The 21,543-nt window shown below is 48.8% G+C and overlaps 6 protein-coding genes across 6 annotated transcripts; 3 read left to right on the top strand and 3 right to left on the bottom strand.

The window, feature by feature from the left end:
• Positions 1-441: 441 nt before the first annotated feature.
• On the bottom strand, positions 442-6,941 carry GLAREA_06929 (C-terminal autoproteolytic of nucleoporin nup98; the record flags this gene model as incomplete). Its single annotated transcript, XM_008080877.1, has 6 exons — positions 442-555; positions 609-2,246; positions 2,301-2,543; positions 2,668-6,374; positions 6,609-6,710; positions 6,839-6,941. 6 exons carry the CDS (start codon positions 6,939-6,941, stop codon positions 442-444), a joined length of 5,907 nt encoding a protein of 1,968 aa, XP_008079068.1.
• Positions 6,942-7,912: 971 nt separating this feature from the next.
• On the top strand, positions 7,913-8,696 carry GLAREA_06928 (EF-hand; the record flags this gene model as incomplete). Its single annotated transcript, XM_008080876.1, has 2 exons — positions 7,913-8,161; positions 8,232-8,696. The coding sequence occupies 2 exons, from the start codon at positions 7,913-7,915 to the stop codon at positions 8,694-8,696; spliced, it is 714 nt and encodes a 237-aa protein (XP_008079067.1).
• Positions 8,697-9,144: 448 nt separating this feature from the next.
• GLAREA_06927 (ENTH/VHS) lies at positions 9,145-10,985 on the bottom strand (the record flags this gene model as incomplete). The annotated part of the gene is made up of 4 exons (XM_008080875.1): positions 9,145-10,469; positions 10,523-10,743; positions 10,795-10,864; positions 10,913-10,985. 4 exons carry the CDS (start codon positions 10,983-10,985, stop codon positions 9,145-9,147), a joined length of 1,689 nt encoding a protein of 562 aa, XP_008079066.1.
• Positions 10,986-11,886: 901 nt separating this feature from the next.
• GLAREA_06926 (P-loop containing nucleoside triphosphate hydrolase) lies at positions 11,887-12,822 on the bottom strand (the record flags this gene model as incomplete). Its single annotated transcript, XM_008080874.1, has 1 exon — positions 11,887-12,822. The coding sequence occupies one exon, from the start codon at positions 12,820-12,822 to the stop codon at positions 11,887-11,889; it is 936 nt and encodes a 311-aa protein (XP_008079065.1).
• A 201-nt stretch (positions 12,823-13,023) lies between these two features.
• GLAREA_06925 (uncharacterized protein) lies at positions 13,024-13,356 on the top strand (the record flags this gene model as incomplete). Its single annotated transcript, XM_008080873.1, has 1 exon — positions 13,024-13,356. One exon carries the CDS (start codon positions 13,024-13,026, stop codon positions 13,354-13,356), a length of 333 nt encoding a protein of 110 aa, XP_008079064.1.
• A 2,220-nt stretch (positions 13,357-15,576) lies between these two features.
• On the top strand, positions 15,577-19,476 carry GLAREA_06924 (uncharacterized protein; the record flags this gene model as incomplete). Its single annotated transcript, XM_008080872.1, has 2 exons — positions 15,577-15,841; positions 15,950-19,476. 2 exons carry the CDS (start codon positions 15,577-15,579, stop codon positions 19,474-19,476), a joined length of 3,792 nt encoding a protein of 1,263 aa, XP_008079063.1.
• Positions 19,477-21,543: the final 2,067 nt, after the last annotated feature.

The raw sequence follows: 21,543 nt of genomic DNA, 5'->3' as shown, positions 1-21,543 counted from the left end.
TGAAATGGCTTGGATTTTAACCACATAAAACCATTCCAGCATCTTCAACGGGATTCATTTCGACCTTATAATTTGTACGGGATTGGAGGTAATTCTCCTTTGGTTACCCGCTTGATAGGTCACAGGTTTGTCAAAAAAATATAAAAATCACCTGTATTGGACCATATTTGGTCAAACGGGCCATTTATGCCTTCACGATATGCTACGCTACAACTATGCTATGTCGCCGGAGGCCTTTGCTCTCTCGGTCTTCCAGAAATCTATATTACAAACATTCAAGGCTTTTCCATCCCTTGCTCGCCGTCCCACATGCCATTGTAGTATTCTGCAATCCACGCCTCTTGATTTATCCCTTCTTGGATTTTGGCGTCGACATGCCGACAACACTCTTTAGATTCATCCGTCCATGACCATTATGTTACTGGCCCAAGTGAGCCCAAATCACTTTGTTGATGAGATAGCACTTCGATAATATTCAAGGCTGAGATCAACGCTATGTCGAAGGTAGTTATCTTCAGTCAGAGGTAGCCGCAGGATCTTTGGCAAATCCGCTTTCTGTACAGTTGTTAGTTTTGTTCAGTCTACAGCACACAAGAGCGAATACACACCTCACCCATCTTTCCCAAAGCGACCACCTGCTTCGCGACCGTCCCACTGATCGTCTCCACTGCTACCGTTTCCATAAAACTTGGTTTCCGTGACTTCTCAACGACAGCAGGCAGGCCAGAAAGCAATCTGTCCAAAGCTTGGAGATCGACTTTGTGGCCGTATTTCTTCTGCGAATCCAAGAGTGTAAGAAAATCGGAATAGATTTGGCCACCCAGGTGCCACTCAGAAATCGTATCTTCTTGGCCCTTGAAAGAGTCGAGAAGTGTTCGGAGAACATCATAGTCGAGCTCAACAATTGTCTTCGGCGCTACCTCTCTGGCGAATGTGTGATGTGCTTCGTTGAACGAACTGGCTTTGATCAAGCATTCGACTTCTTTTGTAGGGTTCCTTTCGACGCTACGCATGTACAGAGCCTTGGCCTCCCAAATCCAAGGGATCGGAATCTTGAAAGACTGGCTAAGTACGTTGAAAGTCTGACTGTTTTCGGCACCAATCCCACCTGCAAACTGAGCAAGGATATCCTGAATCGATTTCGCTCTCGGATCAGCAGCGGAAAGATGGAGAAGAACAAAGATAGCGTCAAGCCAACTACCTTCATTGGTGAGTTGCGCAGCGAACGAAAGGGTAAGCTCGTCCAACGTGTGAGTCAACTCATTTTCCCTCGCTTCATCGACAGAGCTAACAACACCAGCATTTGTAAGAGCTTGAGCGAGTTGCCAACTAAGGCGGAAATCGACAGGCGAGAGTTGCGAATTCGGCGGGCACAGTACCGCTTGTATCTCAGCGTTGCTGAAAGTGTGAAGTTTCAAAAGACCATAGAGCAAGTCTTCTCGGTTGTCTCGCTCTTCATCCTCCCACAAGGTAGGTATTCTTTCTTCAACATACCAAGCCTGGGGTCGAGCACTCTCCTTTCCATTGACGATGTCGTCGGTAAAGAGCTCCACGGTGGCTTCAATGGGTTCACTTGGAAGAGCACCGTACCACAGACGCAACCCAAAGGCTTGTTTCCAGTCAAGTCCGAAGCGCTTGGAAATACCAAATGACTCCACACGATCTTCGCCCTTAACACCTTTGGAGCCTGCACAGACCGCAACATTGCCAGCGAGCAGTTCGTAGAGCGCCCGAATCGCTTCACTAAAGTCTGATAGCATGTTGTCTTTCTGCCAATCTTGCAGTTGCTTGCGAATGTCTTTCTTAACCGATGCTTTCGCTCCAATGGTGGCCACCAAAGTAGCCAAATGGAAGTTCTTGCCATTGATGAGATGCTTACATGCATCGGTAATGTTGTGTCCGGCGAGAGCTGCAATGGCCTTTTCCTCTTCTGATTTGGCAAGTGCTACATGCTGAGAGGATGCACGTGCGACCAGATCTTGCCAGAATGTAGAGAATCTATCGCGACGTAAGCGTGCCTCAATATTTTCAACGTTCCGAAGGGTCTCAGGAACTTCTACAGGGTCCCAGAGAATGCTGGCAAGAGACCAGACGAGCTGCTCATGGGTCGCAGCAGGATCTCGAGTCTGACCATCCTCGCGAAACCGTAAAAAGGAGGTATTCTCAGGTAGCTTCGCATATGGGATACCATTAACAATGGTAACATTGCTGATTGTTTTGTGCTTTTCAAGAAGTGCAGCAGATCGCTATGGACGTTGTTAATTGGGATCTAAGAAATTGAAAGCTGTGAGTTACGTTACCTCATTTGTGAATTTTGCAAAGCGCACATCCCGACCTTCCGAGACAATAGCGCCTTTTTGGATCACCATCAATCCATTTTTCTCTCGGCCACGTCGTGAGGATTTCACATCAGCGTGTCCAGAGTACACTAGCGTGCCGTCTGGCCCCCAGCTAGGTCTCATAGAACTATGATAAGCACGGTCAATGTCGGTCATGTTGCTCATATCATTGTCGAATGTTTTTGATCGCTTTGCATATGGCCACTAGAGAAAATATTTTAGTAAACGTTTATATTTGGTGCTACATACATATTTTATTCAAAAGACTGCTCAGATTGTTGTCCAATTCCTCAAGTAGATAAGTTCAAACAAAGCAGGGAATACCAACCTCGAAACCTTTGCCCTTGGCTGGTGTTTTTGCCGGCTTTGCGGGACTCTTCGTCTGACCAAATAAGGAGTTCATTAAATCAATGCTAGTAGCGAAACCACGTCCATCAGCAACAACCCTCTTCGCAGTCGGCGTCGGTTCGAAGTCTGGCAGCGAATCGTCGTCAAAATGAATCAGGGTCTTCAAAAGAGCACGGTCTTGCTTCTTAGGGCTCACCGTTTTTCTCAACGTGGCAGTCCAGTCGTTACCAGCTGAGAACCTCGTCTTCATAGGTGTCGCGGCTTTTTGAGACGCTCTCAGTCTTGCTCTTACGAGGGCATTCTGAGTCCCAGAATCTTCTTCGATGGCATCATAGCCGTCTTGCGAATCCTCCTCATCGAGCTCCGCGGTATTGCCAGCCTGGGGATAAGAGCCCGCCATCTCCTGATCCGCAATGCTGACAGATTCGTCGTCTTGAAAATCGTCGGCCTGATCCATCGGCTCATCGACGCCATTTTCCGACTGCGAACCCACGGAGCGATTATCTAAAAAAGACTCTTCGTATGTTTCGTCTTCCTGGGTCTCTTCCATTTCCTCGTCATCTTCGTAATATGCTGCCTGCTCGTCAAAAGCCCCTGGAAGAACAACCTTCTTTCTTTTGCTAGTCTTGAAATCGAAAGTGTCCTCAGGATCAGATTCAGTCTGTGAGACCATGGAGATCTGAGAAACAGACGCAAAAGATTGGTCCACATCACGAGATGATGGTGTAGGAGTATCTGGTGGTGCGCTAAGGGTGCTTTGGCCGAACTCACTGACCTCCTCCATTTCAGTCTCGTCGTCTTCATCGGGAGCAGCATAAGTGGTAAAGTGCTCGACAGAGAAAGTCCAAACACCAGTGTCTTTGTCGTAATTCAAGAACTTGGTATCCTTAACTCTTCTTAATCTTTCGATATGTTTTTGAAATCGGTGACCATTCTTTTCACCGGAGGGAGTCTTCATATCCTTCTTACGTGGCCACGAGTTCTGCAGCGAGATAATGGAAGGGACGTTCAGGCCCTTCCCCATTGGCGGCTTGGTAGCGTCATCTTGGTACACCGTACATGATCTAATGTCGAACTTCACGATTTTGGCGATAATGTCGTCAACATTAACCAGTGTCAGATCAACTGGGCTTCCAAAGGTGACTTGACCACAACCTTCCCGACCAACGATCAAGTTCGATACCTTTTGTCGCTGAGTGCGGTTCATGTTTTTGATTTCCGCCAGACTGGGCTTCATCCAATATTCCCCAACTTCTTGATCTTCTTGGCTGATCTTTTCGGGCAGGGCACGAGGTGTTGGATTCGCGGCCTCTTCCTCATGAACCACAGCGAGCTCATTGTTTTGAACCTGTTCCATCTCAGGCGGTGATTGGTTCGATGGTTGCTTACCATTAGCCTTGGCGGACGGTCGAAGGAGTCCCATTTCCTCTGATGTTGGGCTGGATCCGTTGGTGATGTTTTTGAGTGGGCTGGAAGTGCTAACGCCGTTTGTTGCAGTGTGTGCTTCGAAAGACACACGTTTCTTCAGGATGCCGCCCTGACTTGGGGCCGCTGGGGCCTGTTGAGGATTGGGCGGTGAAAACAGATCATTACGTAGATTTCTGTTGATATTCAACTTTTTCACACTTCCAGTGCTACCGTAGTGTCTGGTGCTTGGGCTAGCCGAAAATGCACCAGGAGCAAGAATACTATCCTCGGTGTTGAAGCTTCGACGAAGGCTACTTGTCGACGCACTGGCTTTAAGTGTACGGCTGAACGTGTTGCTACTAAATGTACCTGGTGTGCTGGAGGTGCTGGAAGCACTACCTGGCGTACCATAATTGCTGTAAGAAAAACCAAAGCCGCGCTTTTGTGGCGTGGAGAAGCGTGAGGTAGACGCAGAATTCAGCTTGTACATTGGGAGAGCCGCATTCTTCTTTTGCTTGACGGCACTAGAGAGAGGGGTTGCAATAGGCCCGGGATTATTGATTTGGGTTGATTGCAGACTGGAGAAAAGTGATGTACCACCATAAGCAGCGCTATCATTGATGCTCGCGGTCAGAGATTGGCCGCCTTGTTGTCCTTGAGCAGAGTTGCCAAGCAGGGAATTATTACCGCCAAACAAAGAATTTGAGGGCTGCTGGTTTTGCTGGGTGTTACCAAAAAGACTGCTGCCTTGTTGCTGGTTGTTGTTACCACCAAAGAGGCTGTTGTTCGCAGGTTGAGATTGGCCGAACAAAGACGGCTTTTGCTGCTGCTGCTGGTTGTTATTATTACCCAGCCCACCAAAGAGGGAGTTGCCCGTTTGCTGCTGTTGCTGGTTATTTTGATTCTGGCCTCCAAATCCGCCGAATAGCGAACTCCCTCCAGTATTTGTCTGTGTATTGGTGTTACCAAAGAGACCTGTGGTAGCGGGCTTTTGGGCGCCAAAAAGATTGCTGGTGCCTTGATTAGTATTATTGGTGCCACCAAATGGGTTTGAATTTGCGGTGGAGGTATTTCCAAATAGTCCCGTACCCGTGTTGGTAGCTGCAGGAGCCCCAAACATGCCTGTTGCCGGCTTTTGCGCACCGAACAGTGAGGTAGATGTAGCTGGTTGAGCTGCTGCTGCGCCGCCAAATCCACCAAACGTTGTGCTAGTAGCAGCTGGCTGCTGCTGCTGCCCACCGAAGAGAGATGTGCCCGTGTTGCTAGCGCCAAAACCTGATGTTCCTGCAGCAGCACCAAATCCTCCTGATGTTGCAGTACCGAACCCAGTTCCCCCAGTAGCTGGTTGCGAAGTTCCAAAGCTAAATGGTGTCTTGGCCGCCGAGTTTGAGTTGTTACCGAACAGTCCACCACCAGCAGTATTGGTAGCGCCAAAAGGTGTAGTCGATGCTCCAGTGCCAAAACCGCTGGATGTGTTGTTTTGCTGTCCAAAAAGACCGGTAGACTGTTGAGCAGGCTGAGCTCCAAATAAACCTGTCGTTGCCGGTTTAGCGGCACCAAAAATGCCTCCACCCGTTGACGCACCAAAGCCAGACGCAGCAGGTTGACTAGCGCCAAAGGGAGAATTGGTAGTGGAAGATGCATTGTTACCAAACAAACCACCTCCCGTATTAGTATTATTGTTATTGGCGCCAAAACCGCTGGCCGTATTGCTGGCTCCGAATGATCCTCCAAACCCAGTGCTAGCACCAAACGCTCCAGCTTGACCACTAGCGTTAGCTGTCTTTCGACCCTGCTGATAATCCGCCAGTCTCAGCTCCTCAGGAGACCATTTTTGATACGGTTGCTGGAAACTGATGCTCTGGAAGGCATTCTGTTGGTTGTTGGTGCTGTTTGGCTCCTTTTCGATGAAAGGCGAGAAAGGAACACTTCCTGTGCCTTGACACTCTCCTGTAGCACCTCCCAACGCGGTGCTTGCGGGAGCCCCAAACGCGCCTGTCGATGCACCGCCAAACGCAGGAGTTGCATTATTATTACCAAAGGTACTTGTGCCACCAAAGCCAGTAGTTTTTGGTTGACCAAATAATCCACCGGTGCTCGCAGCAGGTGCGCCAAAACCCGTCGCAGGGGCCGAAGTCTGACCAAAACCTCCGCCAAACCCTCCACTTGTGGTTGTTGTATTTCCTCCTCCAAATATGCTACCAGAAGTGCTGGTGTTTGTCGCGCCGAAACCGCCGGATTTAGGAGCCCCAAATGCACCAGTCGAACTACCAAAGCCACCTGTTCCCATTTATGTTAGTATGCGGTCTTGAGAATGAAAAAAAGGTCTTCGGAGCTGGTCGGATAGAGCACTGAGAATTCGCCGTGAGTGTCTCCGCCGAGTGCTCCAAGTTTCCAACCGAGAAGGTGTAAAGAAATCGGACATCATATGTTGGCGAATACAGAAATACGAAGGTTGGAAAGCAATCGTTTCGCACGGAGCATCCAGTACGCGGTAAAGCATGTTCGACGTACCTCCAGCGCCCCCAAAACCACTAGTATTATTACCCCCAAAGAGTCCAGAGCCTGTTGTATTGTTCGTAGCACCGAAGCCTGTGTTGGTCGTCGAGCCAAAGCCTAGGTCGCAAAGAAGTCTCGAATAAGCGACCGGTTCGCGTTGAATACCAAGCTGCCAGCATCCATGTATATAATGCCCATTCAAGCATTCGTGCAAAAGGGTGTAAAAGAGACGTCCATGAACCTACCTGTGTTCGCTGTGTTGTTTGCCCCAAATCCACCACCGAAAGCTGGCGTAGTATTATTGTTGTTGTTCGCGCCGAAGCCGCCAAAGCCACCGAAACCTGACATCTTGAGAGATTTCCTGGACTGCAGATCGAGTCCTCTTGATAATTGCTGGCTCGCAGATTGCGGAACGGTATCGCTATTGTGAGCTAGACGCGGGAGACGCGCTGACAGGCAGAACCGTTGCGCTCAATGCCGATAGACGGTCGCATTCATCACCGGATTGAAAGAATGACAGAAGGTACGTGCCTCGAAGATGCGAGGATGGATTGTGGTGGGGGAAGAAGCAGTAGGAGTCTTCCTTAAAAGGGACAAAATTGACAAAACGCGCTTCGAAGGTCGTCGGAGAGAGAGCTGCGGAGGTTCATGCTAGCCCAGATTTCCTGCCAATCACACGGGCAATTCACTGGTCACGTGTAGCACCAACAACTTATGAGTGAACATCAGAGCTTCGAGAGCCTTACTTGTGCAACTTGGGAGTGATTTGCTTATGAATTTGGTTGCTGCCTGAGAAGAAGTATTGGATAGAAAGTCTTCAAACAATTCAACTGTCTCGTATGTCGATTCATTCATATTGGCGCTTCTCTCATATGACTCCTTTGGTCGGAATCTGGAGGTCCCATTGATGCCTACGTCCATCCTCCACGCTCATTGGCTACTTTCCATACAGAACGAAAAGTCCAGAACGGGCGACTCTGGGTCAATATGTCAGGGCCCGAGGAGCAACCTTGGAAGTCTGTCAGTTATAAGTCATCATAGTGCAGACAAACGCTTTGTGTGCGGTGAGACTTCGTGGTGGTTGATTCGGTGAGGGGGGTTTGGGCTTTCGAGCTTTCTGCATCGAACCCCTGCTCAGGCCCTGGCGCGTCCCGTCGCGACTGCAACAACACCATCACCAAAACTTCCGTAAACACCACGATCCCCCCATCTGCCTCTCCTCACCTTCACGACGGAGCTCTGCTTGCTCTTGCATGTATCGAGTATAACCTATTGCCATCTGCGACGCATGCCTCGAAATTTATAGATTCCTCTTCGCAATGGCATCCACAGCCCAGCCCTCTTTCGCGAATAGACCATACTCGAACTTGCATGGAAAATTACCAGATAGGACGGCTGCGGGCTTTGCGCAGAGCGCTCATACGGGGCCGAGGGATAACGCGCGACTGGAGCGTGAGCGACAAGAACGGTCACAGAGGGAAGCGCAATCAGCGGCGCAAGGAGGGAGTGGAGCACAGAATCCCTTGAGTAGCATTACAGACGAACAGCGTGAGGAAATAAACGAGGCAGTAAGTTTGGGATTTTAAATACGTTAAATATTGATATAAGGAGCACCCTGGATTGACTCAATTGTAACAGTTCGGCCTTTTCGACCTCGACAAAGACCAGCGGATAGACTACCACGAATTCAAAGTCGCCCTGAAAGCATTAGGTTTCGACCTACCCAAATCCGAAATACTAGCCCTACTTACCGCCAATGGAATACCCAAAGACGCTCCTATAGCACCCCATCCACCCGCAAGAAACCCCAAACCTCCGCAAAATGTCAGCGTCGGAAAATTAATTTTAACGTTACAATCATTCCAATCGATAGCTGCGACGCTGATAGCGCAGAGGGATCCAAAGGAAGAAATACTAAGGGCATTCGCCCTGTTCGACACAGAAGATAAAGGGATCATAAGTATAGAGGATTTAAGAAGGGTAGCAAGGGAACTAGGCGAAGCGCTCGAGGAAGATGAATTGACGGCCATGATTGAGGAGTTTGATTTAGAAGGAAAAGGGGGTGTGGGGAAGGACGAGTTCATTGGGATATGTATGGGATGAGAGATGCCCATTTAATTTTCTTCGACTGGAGTACCGGCGTTCGAGGGTTGGATATGGCGGCTGGAAAACTGCTTGGCAGCAGTTGCTCAATATCTGCATTTGAAAGTCACATGTAATGCTTGTGGAGTACTGTGGGAGGCGAGGAGTTTAGGCGTATGTGCAATTATGAATCGAGGTCCTCGTAAGGAAGGCTTCAAAATCTCGACACTTCGATCACCTCTATAGGCGCATAAAATCCATGTACTCGTGAATGTTCACCCTTTGAAATCTAGCTCAATGCCACCGAAAAGAAACCCACAAGATCAGCGAGAAGCGCCGAGTCAAATCCGTCCGTCATCAAAGGGAGTATCGTCCACGCATGCTCGCAGAAGAAAAAATACCGCAACCAATGCCAAGTGTTGAAATTTCAATTAATGGCACTCCGTCAACTTTTGAATCTTTGAACACCCTAAAACTGTATCAGATCCCCACCTTGTCCATTCTGTCCCTGTTGCGGACGTGTTCCAAATGGATTGTTAGCTTGTTGACCGCCATAGCCGCCACCACCGAATCCATTAGACATTCCAGCAGGACCAGTCGCCGCTGGTATTTGCTGGCCACCGAATGAACTTGAATTGCCACCATATGAGGTTTGCGGCATTCCCGTATATTGGTTGTGTAAGAACGGGTTGGTGCCCGTTGCTTGTGCGGTCATACTGTTTAGTCCAGCGCCAGCACTGTTAACAAAGGTGCCAGGCGCTGTGTGTTGGGCAGGAATTCGAAGGTCTCCAGTGTTGCCAAAGGTATCCATTCCCTCTCCACTGGCAAGGAGAGCATTCAATCTGGCATGTTGAGGATCCATCTCCTTTTGTGGTGGCTTGTATGAAGCGATCGGGTTAAAGGTTGCCGTTTTCTGTTCCGCGAGTGTAGACAATGTCGGCTTGGGGGGTACCGAACTAGTTCGTGGTTGATTGAATGATGATGCAAAAGGATTATTCGAACCTGTGGGAGTCGGCATGATAGGTTGAGCTTGTTGTTGCTGAGCGCCCGTTGCCCAAGGATTATTGGTGTTTGCGGGGATCAACGGTTCAGGAGCCTGCTGTTGTTGTTGGGGTTGGAAAGGACTTGAGGTTTGTTGATAAGGATTGAAGCTGGTTTGTTGCGGTTGAATACTTTGCATGTTTTGCATGTTTTGCGCTCCATAAGGGTCAAAAGCGCCAGTTTGTTGTGGTTGGAACCCGGTCTGATAACCTCCATTCTGAGGGTAGCCGGTGGGCTGCCCATACATGGCACCAGTCTGCTGTTGTTGCATATTCGGGTCAACAGGGTTACCATACCAGTCGACCTGGCTTTGCTGTTGATATCCTTGGTTGAATCCCGTTGGCTGGGCAGTCTGGTGTGCAGTCTGAATCAAGTCGTCGTCAAAGAGAGACGAAGCATTCTGGTCCTCCAGCTCCCTTCGCCTTAGTTCTTCTTCCTCCTTACTTAATTTGATTGCTTTAGCGAGGTCGTCGTCGTCGGGCTCTCCATTTCGGCTTTGCCTCTTCTTTCGGTCTTCCTCCTCTTGGTATTTGCTTGCCTCTATAGCCAACCTGTATTCTGCGTCCTCCTCATCGGCACGTTGCGCTCGGTGGGGGCGTCGCTCTCGTCGTTGCGTCTGAGGCTGTTCGTGTGGGCCCATTCCTTCATCGAGGCCACTAACTCTCGACTTCCAGTTTTTCCGATCACTTCGCTCAGCTCGCAATCTCTCTTCATCCAAAATCAAAGAGGTCAATTCCTTTGCCGATACTCTGACTGCTACTGGTTAGCGGGGCACCACTGAACGAATTTACAAGTAATCCACGAACCATTCTGTCCTACATCCCGCCCGTCTTCATCGATGTATTGAAATTCTCTCAGCGTTTTTATTATGTAGATATTCTTGTGCGCCCAGGTGACCACTAATTCCGAGCCTTCGTGGAGACAATAGTCCAAGACCTTGAGCGCTTTAAGAACATGCCGCCAGTTCTTTCCCTTGTCATTGAGTCGTTTGTCTAGCATATCCATAATTTCGTAAAATTCGTTTGATCTGCCGGTTATTAATTAGTGCTATCTTGATTTCGAAGAAAGCAAGACATACGAATTGTAGGTCATTTGCGCGATGTCAGTCATCTCAGACCCAGTCGGGCCCCACGGATCATTACTGGTAGCTTGCAATCAATTAGCCGTATTCTGTTGCTTCCCTGGCGAGTATTTACCATTGCGAACCTTGACCTGGACACTTGAGTATCCTTTTGTGACATTCTTGACGCTTCTAATAACTTTCGACATGTTTGCGACAGGTGTGTGAAAGCGGCAGTTCCGAAAGGAAAGAACGTCAGGGAGATAAAAGCTCTTCTCTCACGACTGCACAGGTTATATGAAGTCTCGAGAACTTGGCGTATCGACTAGATTGTCGCAAGATAGGTTGTGGGTTGACGACGGAGTTTGCGGAAGTTGTGTTTCGTGTGCTGTTGGTCTATCGATATGAATCGGGGGCGCCACTGTTTGTTCACTGTAGCCGCTAGTCTCAACTGATTTGTGACAATTAATATTCAAAATGCTGTCCTCGCGCTCGCAGTGTCTGTTGTAATTGTAGAAAGAGGCATGCTAGATCTTGAACGGCCTCGTCGTGAATGAAATGTGGGTTCGACATGCGATGAAGTGGCTCAGACAGCTTGGGGATGATGACGCTGGACCGCGCTAATTACTCACCTTCACCAATTCGGCTGCCCAACTGATGAACCCGGAAGACAAATTCATTTTATTGTAGACCACGTGCGAATGGTTAAAGGCTAGTTCTCCTCACAAGCTCAATACGGGATCTTTACATTATGGTTCCCCTGTAAAATACATTCTATAAATAGCTCTAGGTCATCGATCAATAGTAATTTACATATTTTCCCTACTACTCCTATGTTTGGGATGGCGAAGAACGGCGCCGAGCTTGCGACGCCGTTGTCTTGGAGGGACCTTCGTATGAGTGAGCATAGCTCTAGCTCTCCAGTCGAGGAGTTTCTGCTTGCAAAGCCTCTAAGATAGAATATGCTCTACAACCTGACTATGGCATAACAGATGCCCTGCATTGATGGGGGGTGATAATACTCTGAATTTCCAAAGCCTTATAGTAAGTTTGATAACAGGTAGCAAATAGTCTTTCGGCGAGTTGGGGTCTCCATAGCTCAATCAATGCTCATGACATCTCAAGCTCATCGAACGAGACAATTTCCGTAGGCTTCGCGAGGGTAATTTTTGGTTTGAGTTCCAGTCCAGCTGCTCGCAACATCGCAAATCGTACAGCATCGATTCCCATTCTCTTCGCTCCAACCCACTTCTCAGAGCTGCAAGCAATAACCTCGCCAGTAGCAAGAAGATCTCCTTCTGGATCGGGTTCGACCTCGTCTTTGATAGTTTCCATTGTCTTCCTTAGCGCAGCAAGTCTGAGAGCCAGAACCTCTGGACTTGGTTTGCGATTATCCGGAAAGATGATTCTGTCCGCCTTGGACAGAACAATCTGATAAGGCACAGAATGTTCTTGAAATAAGGCCAGGAGTTGCTTGTCGCTGTTTTTGATTCCGTGTTCAGAGTCGACCAACAAGAAAGCCCTCTTTAGCTGCCTCCTCTTCCCTAAATATTTGAGCACCTCTTTTCCCCATTCTGCTCTTCCTCCTTTCCCGTATCCTGGCATGTCTAGTACCACTAATCTATTCGATGCGTTGTCTTCTCTCCCACCCACAGCGAATGCGTTCATGAGTCTTGTTCTACCGGGTTTCGAACTCGTATGCGCGATCCTCTTGCTCAGAAGCGTGTTCAATAGGGAGGATTTTCCGACATTGGATCGTCCCAGGAAACAAATTTCCGGACTACCCCCAAAATCCATGGTCTTGAACTTCTCAGCCGACCAGAGGAATTTTGGGGGTTGTAGGTTAAAGAACTTAGAGGCATGTACTAGCTGACTTGCAGTTGGTTCTGTCGTATCCCAGTGGTATGATAGAGCTCCATGGGGAAACTCTGCTGTTGAAGGTTTATGTGGTGTAGTAGTACTCAACGCCTTTCGAAAAAGGACTCCATTGTTACTGCGTGACAACTGTAAACCTAAGAACTTTCGAGGCGCAATGGTCGATTGCATCGGGCTTGTGAACGACGTATTGGGAAATGGATAGACGACATGCAGAGGTGTAAAGAAATTATTTTTGAGACGCGACGAGGCTGACATACCGAGGCGGTAAAAACGCACGGTCTGGAGTGCTTCAAACTTTCTGAAGAGCATCCCAAAAATTTTATCAACAATCTTCACAACGCGAGAAGACGAAGCCGGCAAAGAATCATTATGGCGTCTCCAATGAAATTGCGGTCAATATACCGATCCTTCCTCCGCGAACTTCCTTCTCGCCCTCTATCTGAACGATCTCGATCCCCTCTCCAAAACCGCATACGCAATACAATCGCCTCTGATTCTGCTACACCATTAGAGCAAGCAGAGCAGTTTCTACAATACGTCAAAGCCCAACGCATGTACGCGACATTACTGGAGAGATACAATCCTGGCATGAATATGGATGAAGAAGAAAGAGTGCGCCTCACGGCGAGAAGGGTTGGAATGGATTTGCCAGAAGAGTTCTTGGTTGGTCCAGATACTAGTGGCAATGGGAAGGGAGAATGATTCAATTGCAATATCGCGCATTGAATGAATCCAAAAACTCGATGGACCTTGGAATACGGCCCCAAAACAGTTATGCTTGGGTGGAATGAGATTCAAGATTGGTTGCCACACGCCACACGATAGATCCAATCACTTCTGAGATTCAACAACAATCTGAGGATCGACTTCAAACACAACTTGGCTGCCTCCAGAACTCATCAAATCGTTCAACAAAGATGCTTGCCGTGTAAGATATGTGTACACGTATTGGGCGCTTCCAGGCTATTGCCATTGAAGTATTGGTACGAGTACCTACTGTATTATCTAAAGCATATATAATGTTGCATATTTTTAGCACTGCTTGGTATGCTGGTCCATCTGTACATTCTTTCATGGCCAGCTTTGTTTTATTTATATACTTTATTACATGAATGCGGGCTGGCGTCTGGTTGTTCAACAGCGGTGGAATGGTTACAGTATCTATGGATGGTCATAGTGGTGTGGTACTTAGGTTGAAACTTTATCATCCGCATATCTTCGAGCAAATGGTCATCATTCCTTTCAGACACGCTTTCCGAGTGGTATTCTAAGCGCCTAAGTCTCCTAAGTCTTTGTTTTTTTGGATGGATATGGGTTACTCAGCTCCTTATCCTGTGCTTCTCTACCAGTGAACAATTGACTACAGCTCGTGAAAGCATACCTGCTTTGGAACCGAATCTCTGCCCTTTTGTTGCCTCGAGATTACGATGGTAGCCGCCTGTCTGGTAGGCTAGCTTACCGAAATACATTTTACGTTCAGATTCAATATTCCTTCGGCCTCAAATCTGGCTTTGCTTACTTTGCGTCTCGACACACGATGCCCCCACTACCAGGGTATACGGTACAATTGAGAACGGGCCGAAGCCGCTAGAGCGGTGTTCCAGAGGATGATTGTCAAGATGCAGCTTCATGCTTCGTCAGGTCGTCCTGCTTTCCTTGGGAAATTTCTATTTAAAGCTCAACATTCTCAAAGTTGAGTATAGACAAATAGCGAAAGTACCCCCACTGTGCCGGGGAACAGCTTCCCTTCTAGAACACTTATCAGCCTCATTCCCGCGAAGAGCTCTCGAATGCGCCAGGTCATATAACTCTGTAGCAGGGGTTGATTAAGACGAAGAGGGAATGTCAGACTCGAGGGTTGAGAGGCGTGGACTCGTCGAAATCCAATGAATTCCATGGTATCACTGTTTCCTGCCCAAGCAGAGTCTATGCTACCGTATGTATCATAACTCTCAACGGCCGCATGAGTCTGTCTCAAGATCCAAGAACGATCCAAAACTCATGCCAAGAGAGTGCTTCTCTGGTTCATCGTCTATCATAAGAAGCCACAAAGACGATCGTGCAAACCTTAACTTCCGAGGCTTTCATGCAAGTCGATGGCAGTTTCGGCTCTCGACGAAGCCGTTGTGTATCCCCAGGACATGCAGCCGGCCATGGATCCGCCTGGTGTCTTTTCCAGAATTAGATAAACATCTCACTACATTGTGATCTCCACGTGGTTGAGGCAATTCTGACCATCTCGCGGCTCTATCGCTATCAGCGTTTGTTTCTCAGACATTTGATGCTTTCTTTAAACCCACAAACTGATCCCAGACCTCCCCATCCCGACCGTTCTCGCCCTGTGGTGCATGTACTCCTATCGTACTTATCACATCCCTCTCCTCCCTCTTCAGTCCCGTCCAGATCTGAACAGTCAGTGGGTCCACTTGCAAGTGTTGGGCCTTGTCCGCATAAATCGAAAGGCGGAGTGTAAGCGCCGAGGGGTGCTGTTGCCGTCAAGTAGTGCGATTTCGAGGTGGTATCATTGGTCTCTCAGCGCAATACCAACTCGCGTTGCAGGGCGACCCTGCACATCACCCGAAGGTCACCAATTGCACGGCGTGCCAGATGTGCCATTTTTGGACCCCGGTGCGAGGCCCTCACGCACTGGGCCCCCAGCAAATCCACCTGCCAAGCTGCACATATCGAACGTCTCTCTCAAAGAACTTTAAGGGAGAGAGAACCCCTCATACCTTTCATCCCACGACGTGCTTCATTCTCGCCGACTTCGCATCCTCGTCGCCGCCGTCGCCTGCTTGCTTTACGATGACTAGATGAGCTGGGGATCTTGTTGTCGAAAGGGACAACGCTAGGGCACGATTTCGGGGGACTTAGGGGGTTGGGAAGCAACAATTGGTGTTTTTGCTATTTTTAGACGCGATAATGGCCAGTCTCAGGGACTTGACAGCACGACGACGACTTGATTTGAGTCCGATCACGACCTCTCTCACAGTCCAGCAGCCGTATCCTACACAGACGCCTATTTCTGCGCTCTCGTCGAATTCGCTGAGCGCTCCTTTTGGCTATCATCCCGCGCCATACACCCCAGCCAGCGCTGTGAGGCAGTATAACCCCCAACAATGGACCGCGTCTCCAAGCGTACCATCGGACCATACCAATCACTTCGCAAGCCGGCAAGAAACAGAAGGTACCACAGGATTTTCCCCAAAAAAATAGATTCATATGTTGAGACCCTGCATTTGGCGGGGTGATCATATAAAACTCATCTAAATGCCAGACTAACGGAACATCGTAGCTCCTGCCCCACCTCCATACTCACCTCCTCGAAGCAGTCAGCCTTCTTCGCAGCGGACATCGACAATATCAAACGAAGCTTCAGAATCACTGTCGGGAGGTTCGCCCGCTGCTAGAGTCTCGCCGTCGAACATATACCGATCGTCTCCAGACCCTGGCGCTCAACATGCATTTCCTCCTCCTCCACCGTCCGCCTCGCGCGCTCGAGCGGCGTCCAACGATCGACCTCCTGGTATATTTAACCTTTCAGCTTTCACCAGAAGGAATCATGCTCAGGAAGTTCCAAGGCCTTCTCCAGAAATGAATGTGAACCAGCGATTTGCCGAACATAGACCCTCACCAGAAGCACCAGTAACCTCACGTTTCACAGACCATAGACCTGTTCCAATCATCACTGAACCTCTCAGGCAAAACGATATACAGATCCACTCTCAGCAAGTGCAGCTCCCTTTAGCTCATGCTCCTGCCTCTCGTCGAGCTGCGTCTGCTGGGGCTATTAGTACACCTTCAACGTCACGCTCACGTGGCTCATCGACGACAAGATGGGCCCCTGGAATGCCACTACCACCACCTCCTCCTGTTCCCCCTCCACCTTCCCAATCTCGGTCACAGAGTGTGTCGGGATCTGAACGAATCGTCTCGCCACCTACCAGGCGGCCGCCTGGGCTCAATTCGAGTTTGGGTGCATCCAGCTTGGGTCCGGTACCACCTACTCCGGCTGGTTGGGTAGACGAGGATGTGGGAGGGCGCGGTAGATCGCCAAATCGGGCACTAACAATTGATACCTCGAGCGTTGCTTCAACTGCACCATCTACGACGACCGGCGAATCAAATTCCGGTTCGAGTAATTCGGGCTTAGCCAGATCACAGCATGTGAGAGGAGAATCGCGAAGTATTCGTGAAAGGAGAAGCGAGAGTAAAGCTCGGAGGGCTGTTGTAGAAGAAAGCTCGAATAACCCTTGGGCGGAGGCTATAACTCCCTCTGATATTTCTGTGCCCAGCACTATGCTTGGACGTCGGCAAACTGTAAAAAGGACAACGCCAAGAAGTTCGAGATTCGCGAGTGGTGGAGAAACACCTAATTCTGCGGACACCCCTTATTTGAACACTCCTGGTACTGGTTCGAGAGGATCTACTCCTCGCCCAATGGCGTCTGGAAAACGAATCGAAGCGCCAACACCACCTTTCTCCCCTGGTCAATCGAACTTGATCCACGTTCAAAACTCCCCCTCGATTCCACCTAAAGCTCTTCCAACACCACCTCCACAATCTCGATTACCCCTTGACTCCCCAGCTCGGCCATACAAGATTCAGACAAGTGAATTGCCGTCGGCCGGACCACCCAACTCATCAAGAGCAGGCTCGGTGGCCCCTCCCTCGCGTTCATCAAGTGTTGGAGATCCTTCCCTGCTTTCGCCGACTCAACAATTTGCTCTGGGTTCGATGGAACGGCATAAAGCTTTCGCTAAGCGAGAAGCAGCTGCAGCTACGGACTCGGAACGTGTTCGTATATTTGCAGAGTTTTTCGTTGCAGAATCGCGGCTCCGAAGGGAAAGATATGCGGGTGCTATTGATGCTATGGGGTCGGAAATACTTGAGCTTACCCGTGATCTGTTTAGACCATTTACAAAAGCAGAAAGAGATTCTAGGGCAGTCTCCAGATCGAGTGAATGGACCCCAGAGTCATCCACGGGACCTATGAGTACACCATTGAGATCTCACAGAGGCTCTTTAGGATCTGCCCTAAGTGATGCCCCACAACGTCCTGCAGCGCCCACGCCGGACTCAGCAGAGCCTTCTCCTGCGGCTGGAAGACCAGATTCACAGTGGTGGAATGGTTATATGCCATCCTTATCACCAATTCCCAGCATGAGTGTTAGTGACGTACTAGATGACGGCGATTCGCGAGGTCGACCATCCAGTAGATGGTGGGAAGTCAGCCAGGAAGGTTCTCAAGGTACAGGTTCGATGAGAATCGAGAGATCGAAACGCGAATCTAAATACATGGGAATGCCTCGTGAGCTTCGAGAAGCGTTACAGAATGGAGATCCAAGAGCGTTAGAGAACGGCGAGTCCACTCCAGGAGCAGGGCCAAGTCACAGAAAGAGTTATGGACCTAATGAATATCCTCCCGAAAAAACCGGTTTACACGATCAACCAGAATTCTCGGCTTCCTCTCAGACATATACACAGCAAGCAGCGATGATTTCACCAGCTGCCTTTTCACCAGCACTCTTAACTCCAAACCCTAAACATCTCGATGTGTCGCGACTTGTAACATTACCACCTCCATACCCACGGCATCATCCCGCTGTCAACAATAATCACCCAGATCTGACCTCGATTCGCTCAAATGTGCGCATTCTTAGTGACTTTACTGAAGTTGAAGCCACCAAACAACGCTTTTTGACCACTTCGGCCGCAACCAAAGAAGAAAATATCGCCACTGCATCGAAACGAAGAGATTCTCTCCGCTCATCTATACAACGTGAAATCGCCGCTGGAACGATGTCCTATACGGACGCCGCAAACATGGAGAAAACTGCTGAAGACTCCCAGAAGGAGCGTGAAAAGGAAGCGTCAAAAGCGGATTTTGAGCTGTTCCAATCTCAAGTTGTGATGCCCTTGAATGACCTTCTCATGGAACGGGTCAATAAAGCCACCGCACTCTTCGAGGAGCTTCGGTCGAAACTATTTACCGACGCACAAGAGCAGTCACCCAATCTCACTCAAGAAGAGGGCGATGAACAACCCGAACTTCTTGAAAAGCTGACACTATTAAAATGGATATTTGAAGCTCGGGAACAGCTCCAAAAGGAACTTTTTGACTTACTCTCTGATCGTAATGACCGATACCGCGACGTAGTCGTCATGCCGTACCGTCTTGCGAATAACGAGGCAAAACTCAAGCACGCAACAGAGTTCTTCGCATCAGATGCTCAAAAGCGCGCTGTAACCTTTGAAGCCGAATCGCTGAAACGTACTGAAGAGTTTATGGACATCATCGAAGAAAACGTCGTCCGAGGCGTCGAAGTCCAACTTTCCGCATTCTGGGACATCGCCCCTAACCTATCTCGCGTCATCAACAAAGTCCCTCAGGATCTCAACAGTTTCCAAGTCCAGATCCCCTCCCAAGAATACGACGAAAACGTCAGCTACTGGGACTTCCCCATGCAATACCTCCACAGCCTCGTCGGCCACTGCGAGAAGAGCACATACCAATTCATCGAATCCCAGATCAACCTCCTCTGTCTCCTCCACGAGGTCAAAGGCGTCGTCACCTCGAAAAACCTCAGCCTCATGAAAGTCCAGCGCGTCGTGGCCGGGGAGAACGAGGAAGAGGTCGCCGCGGAGCTGAAAGAGGTGGAGAAGGATGAGGAATCCAGACTCACGGATGATCTTAAGGAGAAGGTTAGATGTGTCGAGGAGCTCTGGAGTTCGGCGCTTGGGACGGAGATTAAGGGGGTGAGGGAACGGCTTGCTTCGTTTTTGGTGGCGCAGGGGGGGTGGGTTGAGGATGATGAGTGAACGATGCTCGTTGTGGAGATAAAGGGGTGGTTCTTTGTATTTACTTTCCACCATTTTTTTTCTGTCGCCCTTGAGGTAAAGGGGGCGATATGTTTATATTTTCGGGATACCCAAATTTTCAGTATAGGGATATGTAGAAGATTCATTTAGATAGGGGAGGGGAGGGATGAAAGCAATAAATCATCAAATTTCAAAATAAAGATTCTTAGGGGAGGTTTCGATTGGGGGAATATGGGGTGTTTTTAATCTATCCCTTACATATCACTTCTGCATGGCGTCTTCAGACTCAATTTATAGAATCGCGCTTTTTCTTACATAAGGGATGCGAGTGTCTGACCAAGAATTCATGCGTTGAAACGGTGTGCATCACACCATCAACTCTTTTTATCTATCTACATATAACCAGGAGAAAGGTGATTTTTGGTAACGCCCGCATCTATCGTCGGTATGGAATTTATCCACCCCGTTCCGTTTTCCTCATTTCATTCATGCAAACGCCGACTTTACTTTGTCGCCCATGTTGGCGAGCGGTAAGCAGTACCTCATTACTCACGATTGGCTGAACGATTGTTCGCAGGGCTGAGATTTATGGGTATGTCGAGACGAAGGGGAAGGATTGGTGGTTTCGGGGTGGCCTATCATGTGTCTGTATTTTGCGTGGTACGACAGGAGGGATGTGCATTAACTTTCTCGTGGTGTCTTTTTTTGAGAAGGTGTAAGAATAGATTGGGAGATGTGGTGTTTTGAGAAGGATCATTGAGATGGAAATTTAAGTGTAGGTTGAGATGTGGATTGGGAGATGGAGAGTTTTGGTGAGGGTGGTCTTTGGTGAGGATATCGCATCAAAGTTGGGATGCGAAATGCGCAGTATACAATGGTACTTACTGTACCGCTTAGCAGCTTAATAACACTCATCCCTCTCCCCAAAAGGAAATCCTCTATCAACGGCTCCTCCCACTCTACCTCCCCCAATACACTCTACCACTCCTCCCATTGAAGAAGGAACATTTAACCATCCGACGAAAATCCTATCGCGAAATACCCAGATACGAAGTTCACAATGGATTATCTGTCCTGGATCAATAACCCACTTCCTCCCGTTACACAATACGGCCCGCTTCCTCTGTGTTGGTGTTTAGGGTTTTCGTGAGATTTTTCACGTCAAGATACATCTCCCTAGTTCTCACTAGGTTTATGGGGGAGGAATTTTAAGGTTTCAGGAACGCGAGACGAGGGATTGGATGAGAATTCAAGTTACTGGGTAGGAGGGAAGGGTATGGGGGTATGGATTACGGAGTACCTAGATGGTAGGGAAGATTTGGTTTGGTGGGGAAGGACGCGCTGACGATGTTGGTAGGAATACATACATACGCAGTAAGCACAAGCACAGTTTGTGAGTAGGCGGGGCTTTGATATCAGAAAGGGAGAACGAGGTGGTACGCGGGGGATTGGATTGAGGTGTGCGGATGCTATGTTAGGAGTACGTGGATTGTGAGTTGAGATGAGGTAGGGTATTCTGTATGGTTGTGATAATTGAATTCGATTTGATTTGATTTCGGTGAGGAAGATGTGGGCTGAGATTGTTGGATGACTGAATTTGTGGAATTCTGGGTTCGAGTGAGGAAATGGTTATCGCAAGTCAGCCCGGTTGAAATACCTTCGTATCTGGACTGGCGATGTCAGATGGCGGATTTAAAGTTGAGACAGTACTGTGAGAAGTGTCTGTAGGCTTTTAGTGAGATAGGTTGCCTATTGATGAAGGTCGTATAGGCGAATTCGTGTATCTCAGGAATGTGGTTAGTAAGTGCGATCGAACACCACGTATACGAATCGTATTTCTTAGGAATTGAAGTCTGGTTAGTAAGTGCGATCAATAACACGTATGCGTAGTCCCTACTAGAACACGACACGATCGGATGAACAAAGTCGCTGCTGCTCCACGATGACATGCGCATTATCCTCGAGATTACTCGTAGCTGTGCCGCGACTCAAATCAATACGATCGAAGCGAACAAAACCCTTCAAAGCTGGGGGACCTCGTCACCTCATCTCATCACTCTAACCTGC

Source organism: Glarea lozoyensis (assembly GCF_000409485.1).
Source record: "Glarea lozoyensis ATCC 20868 chromosome Unknown GLAREA14, whole genome shotgun sequence".
Classification (NCBI taxonomy): Eukaryota; Fungi; Ascomycota; class Leotiomycetes; order Helotiales; family Helotiaceae; genus Glarea; species Glarea lozoyensis.
The sequence above is the reverse complement of the archived record's forward strand: the minus strand, read 5'-3'. Positions and strand labels throughout refer to the sequence as shown.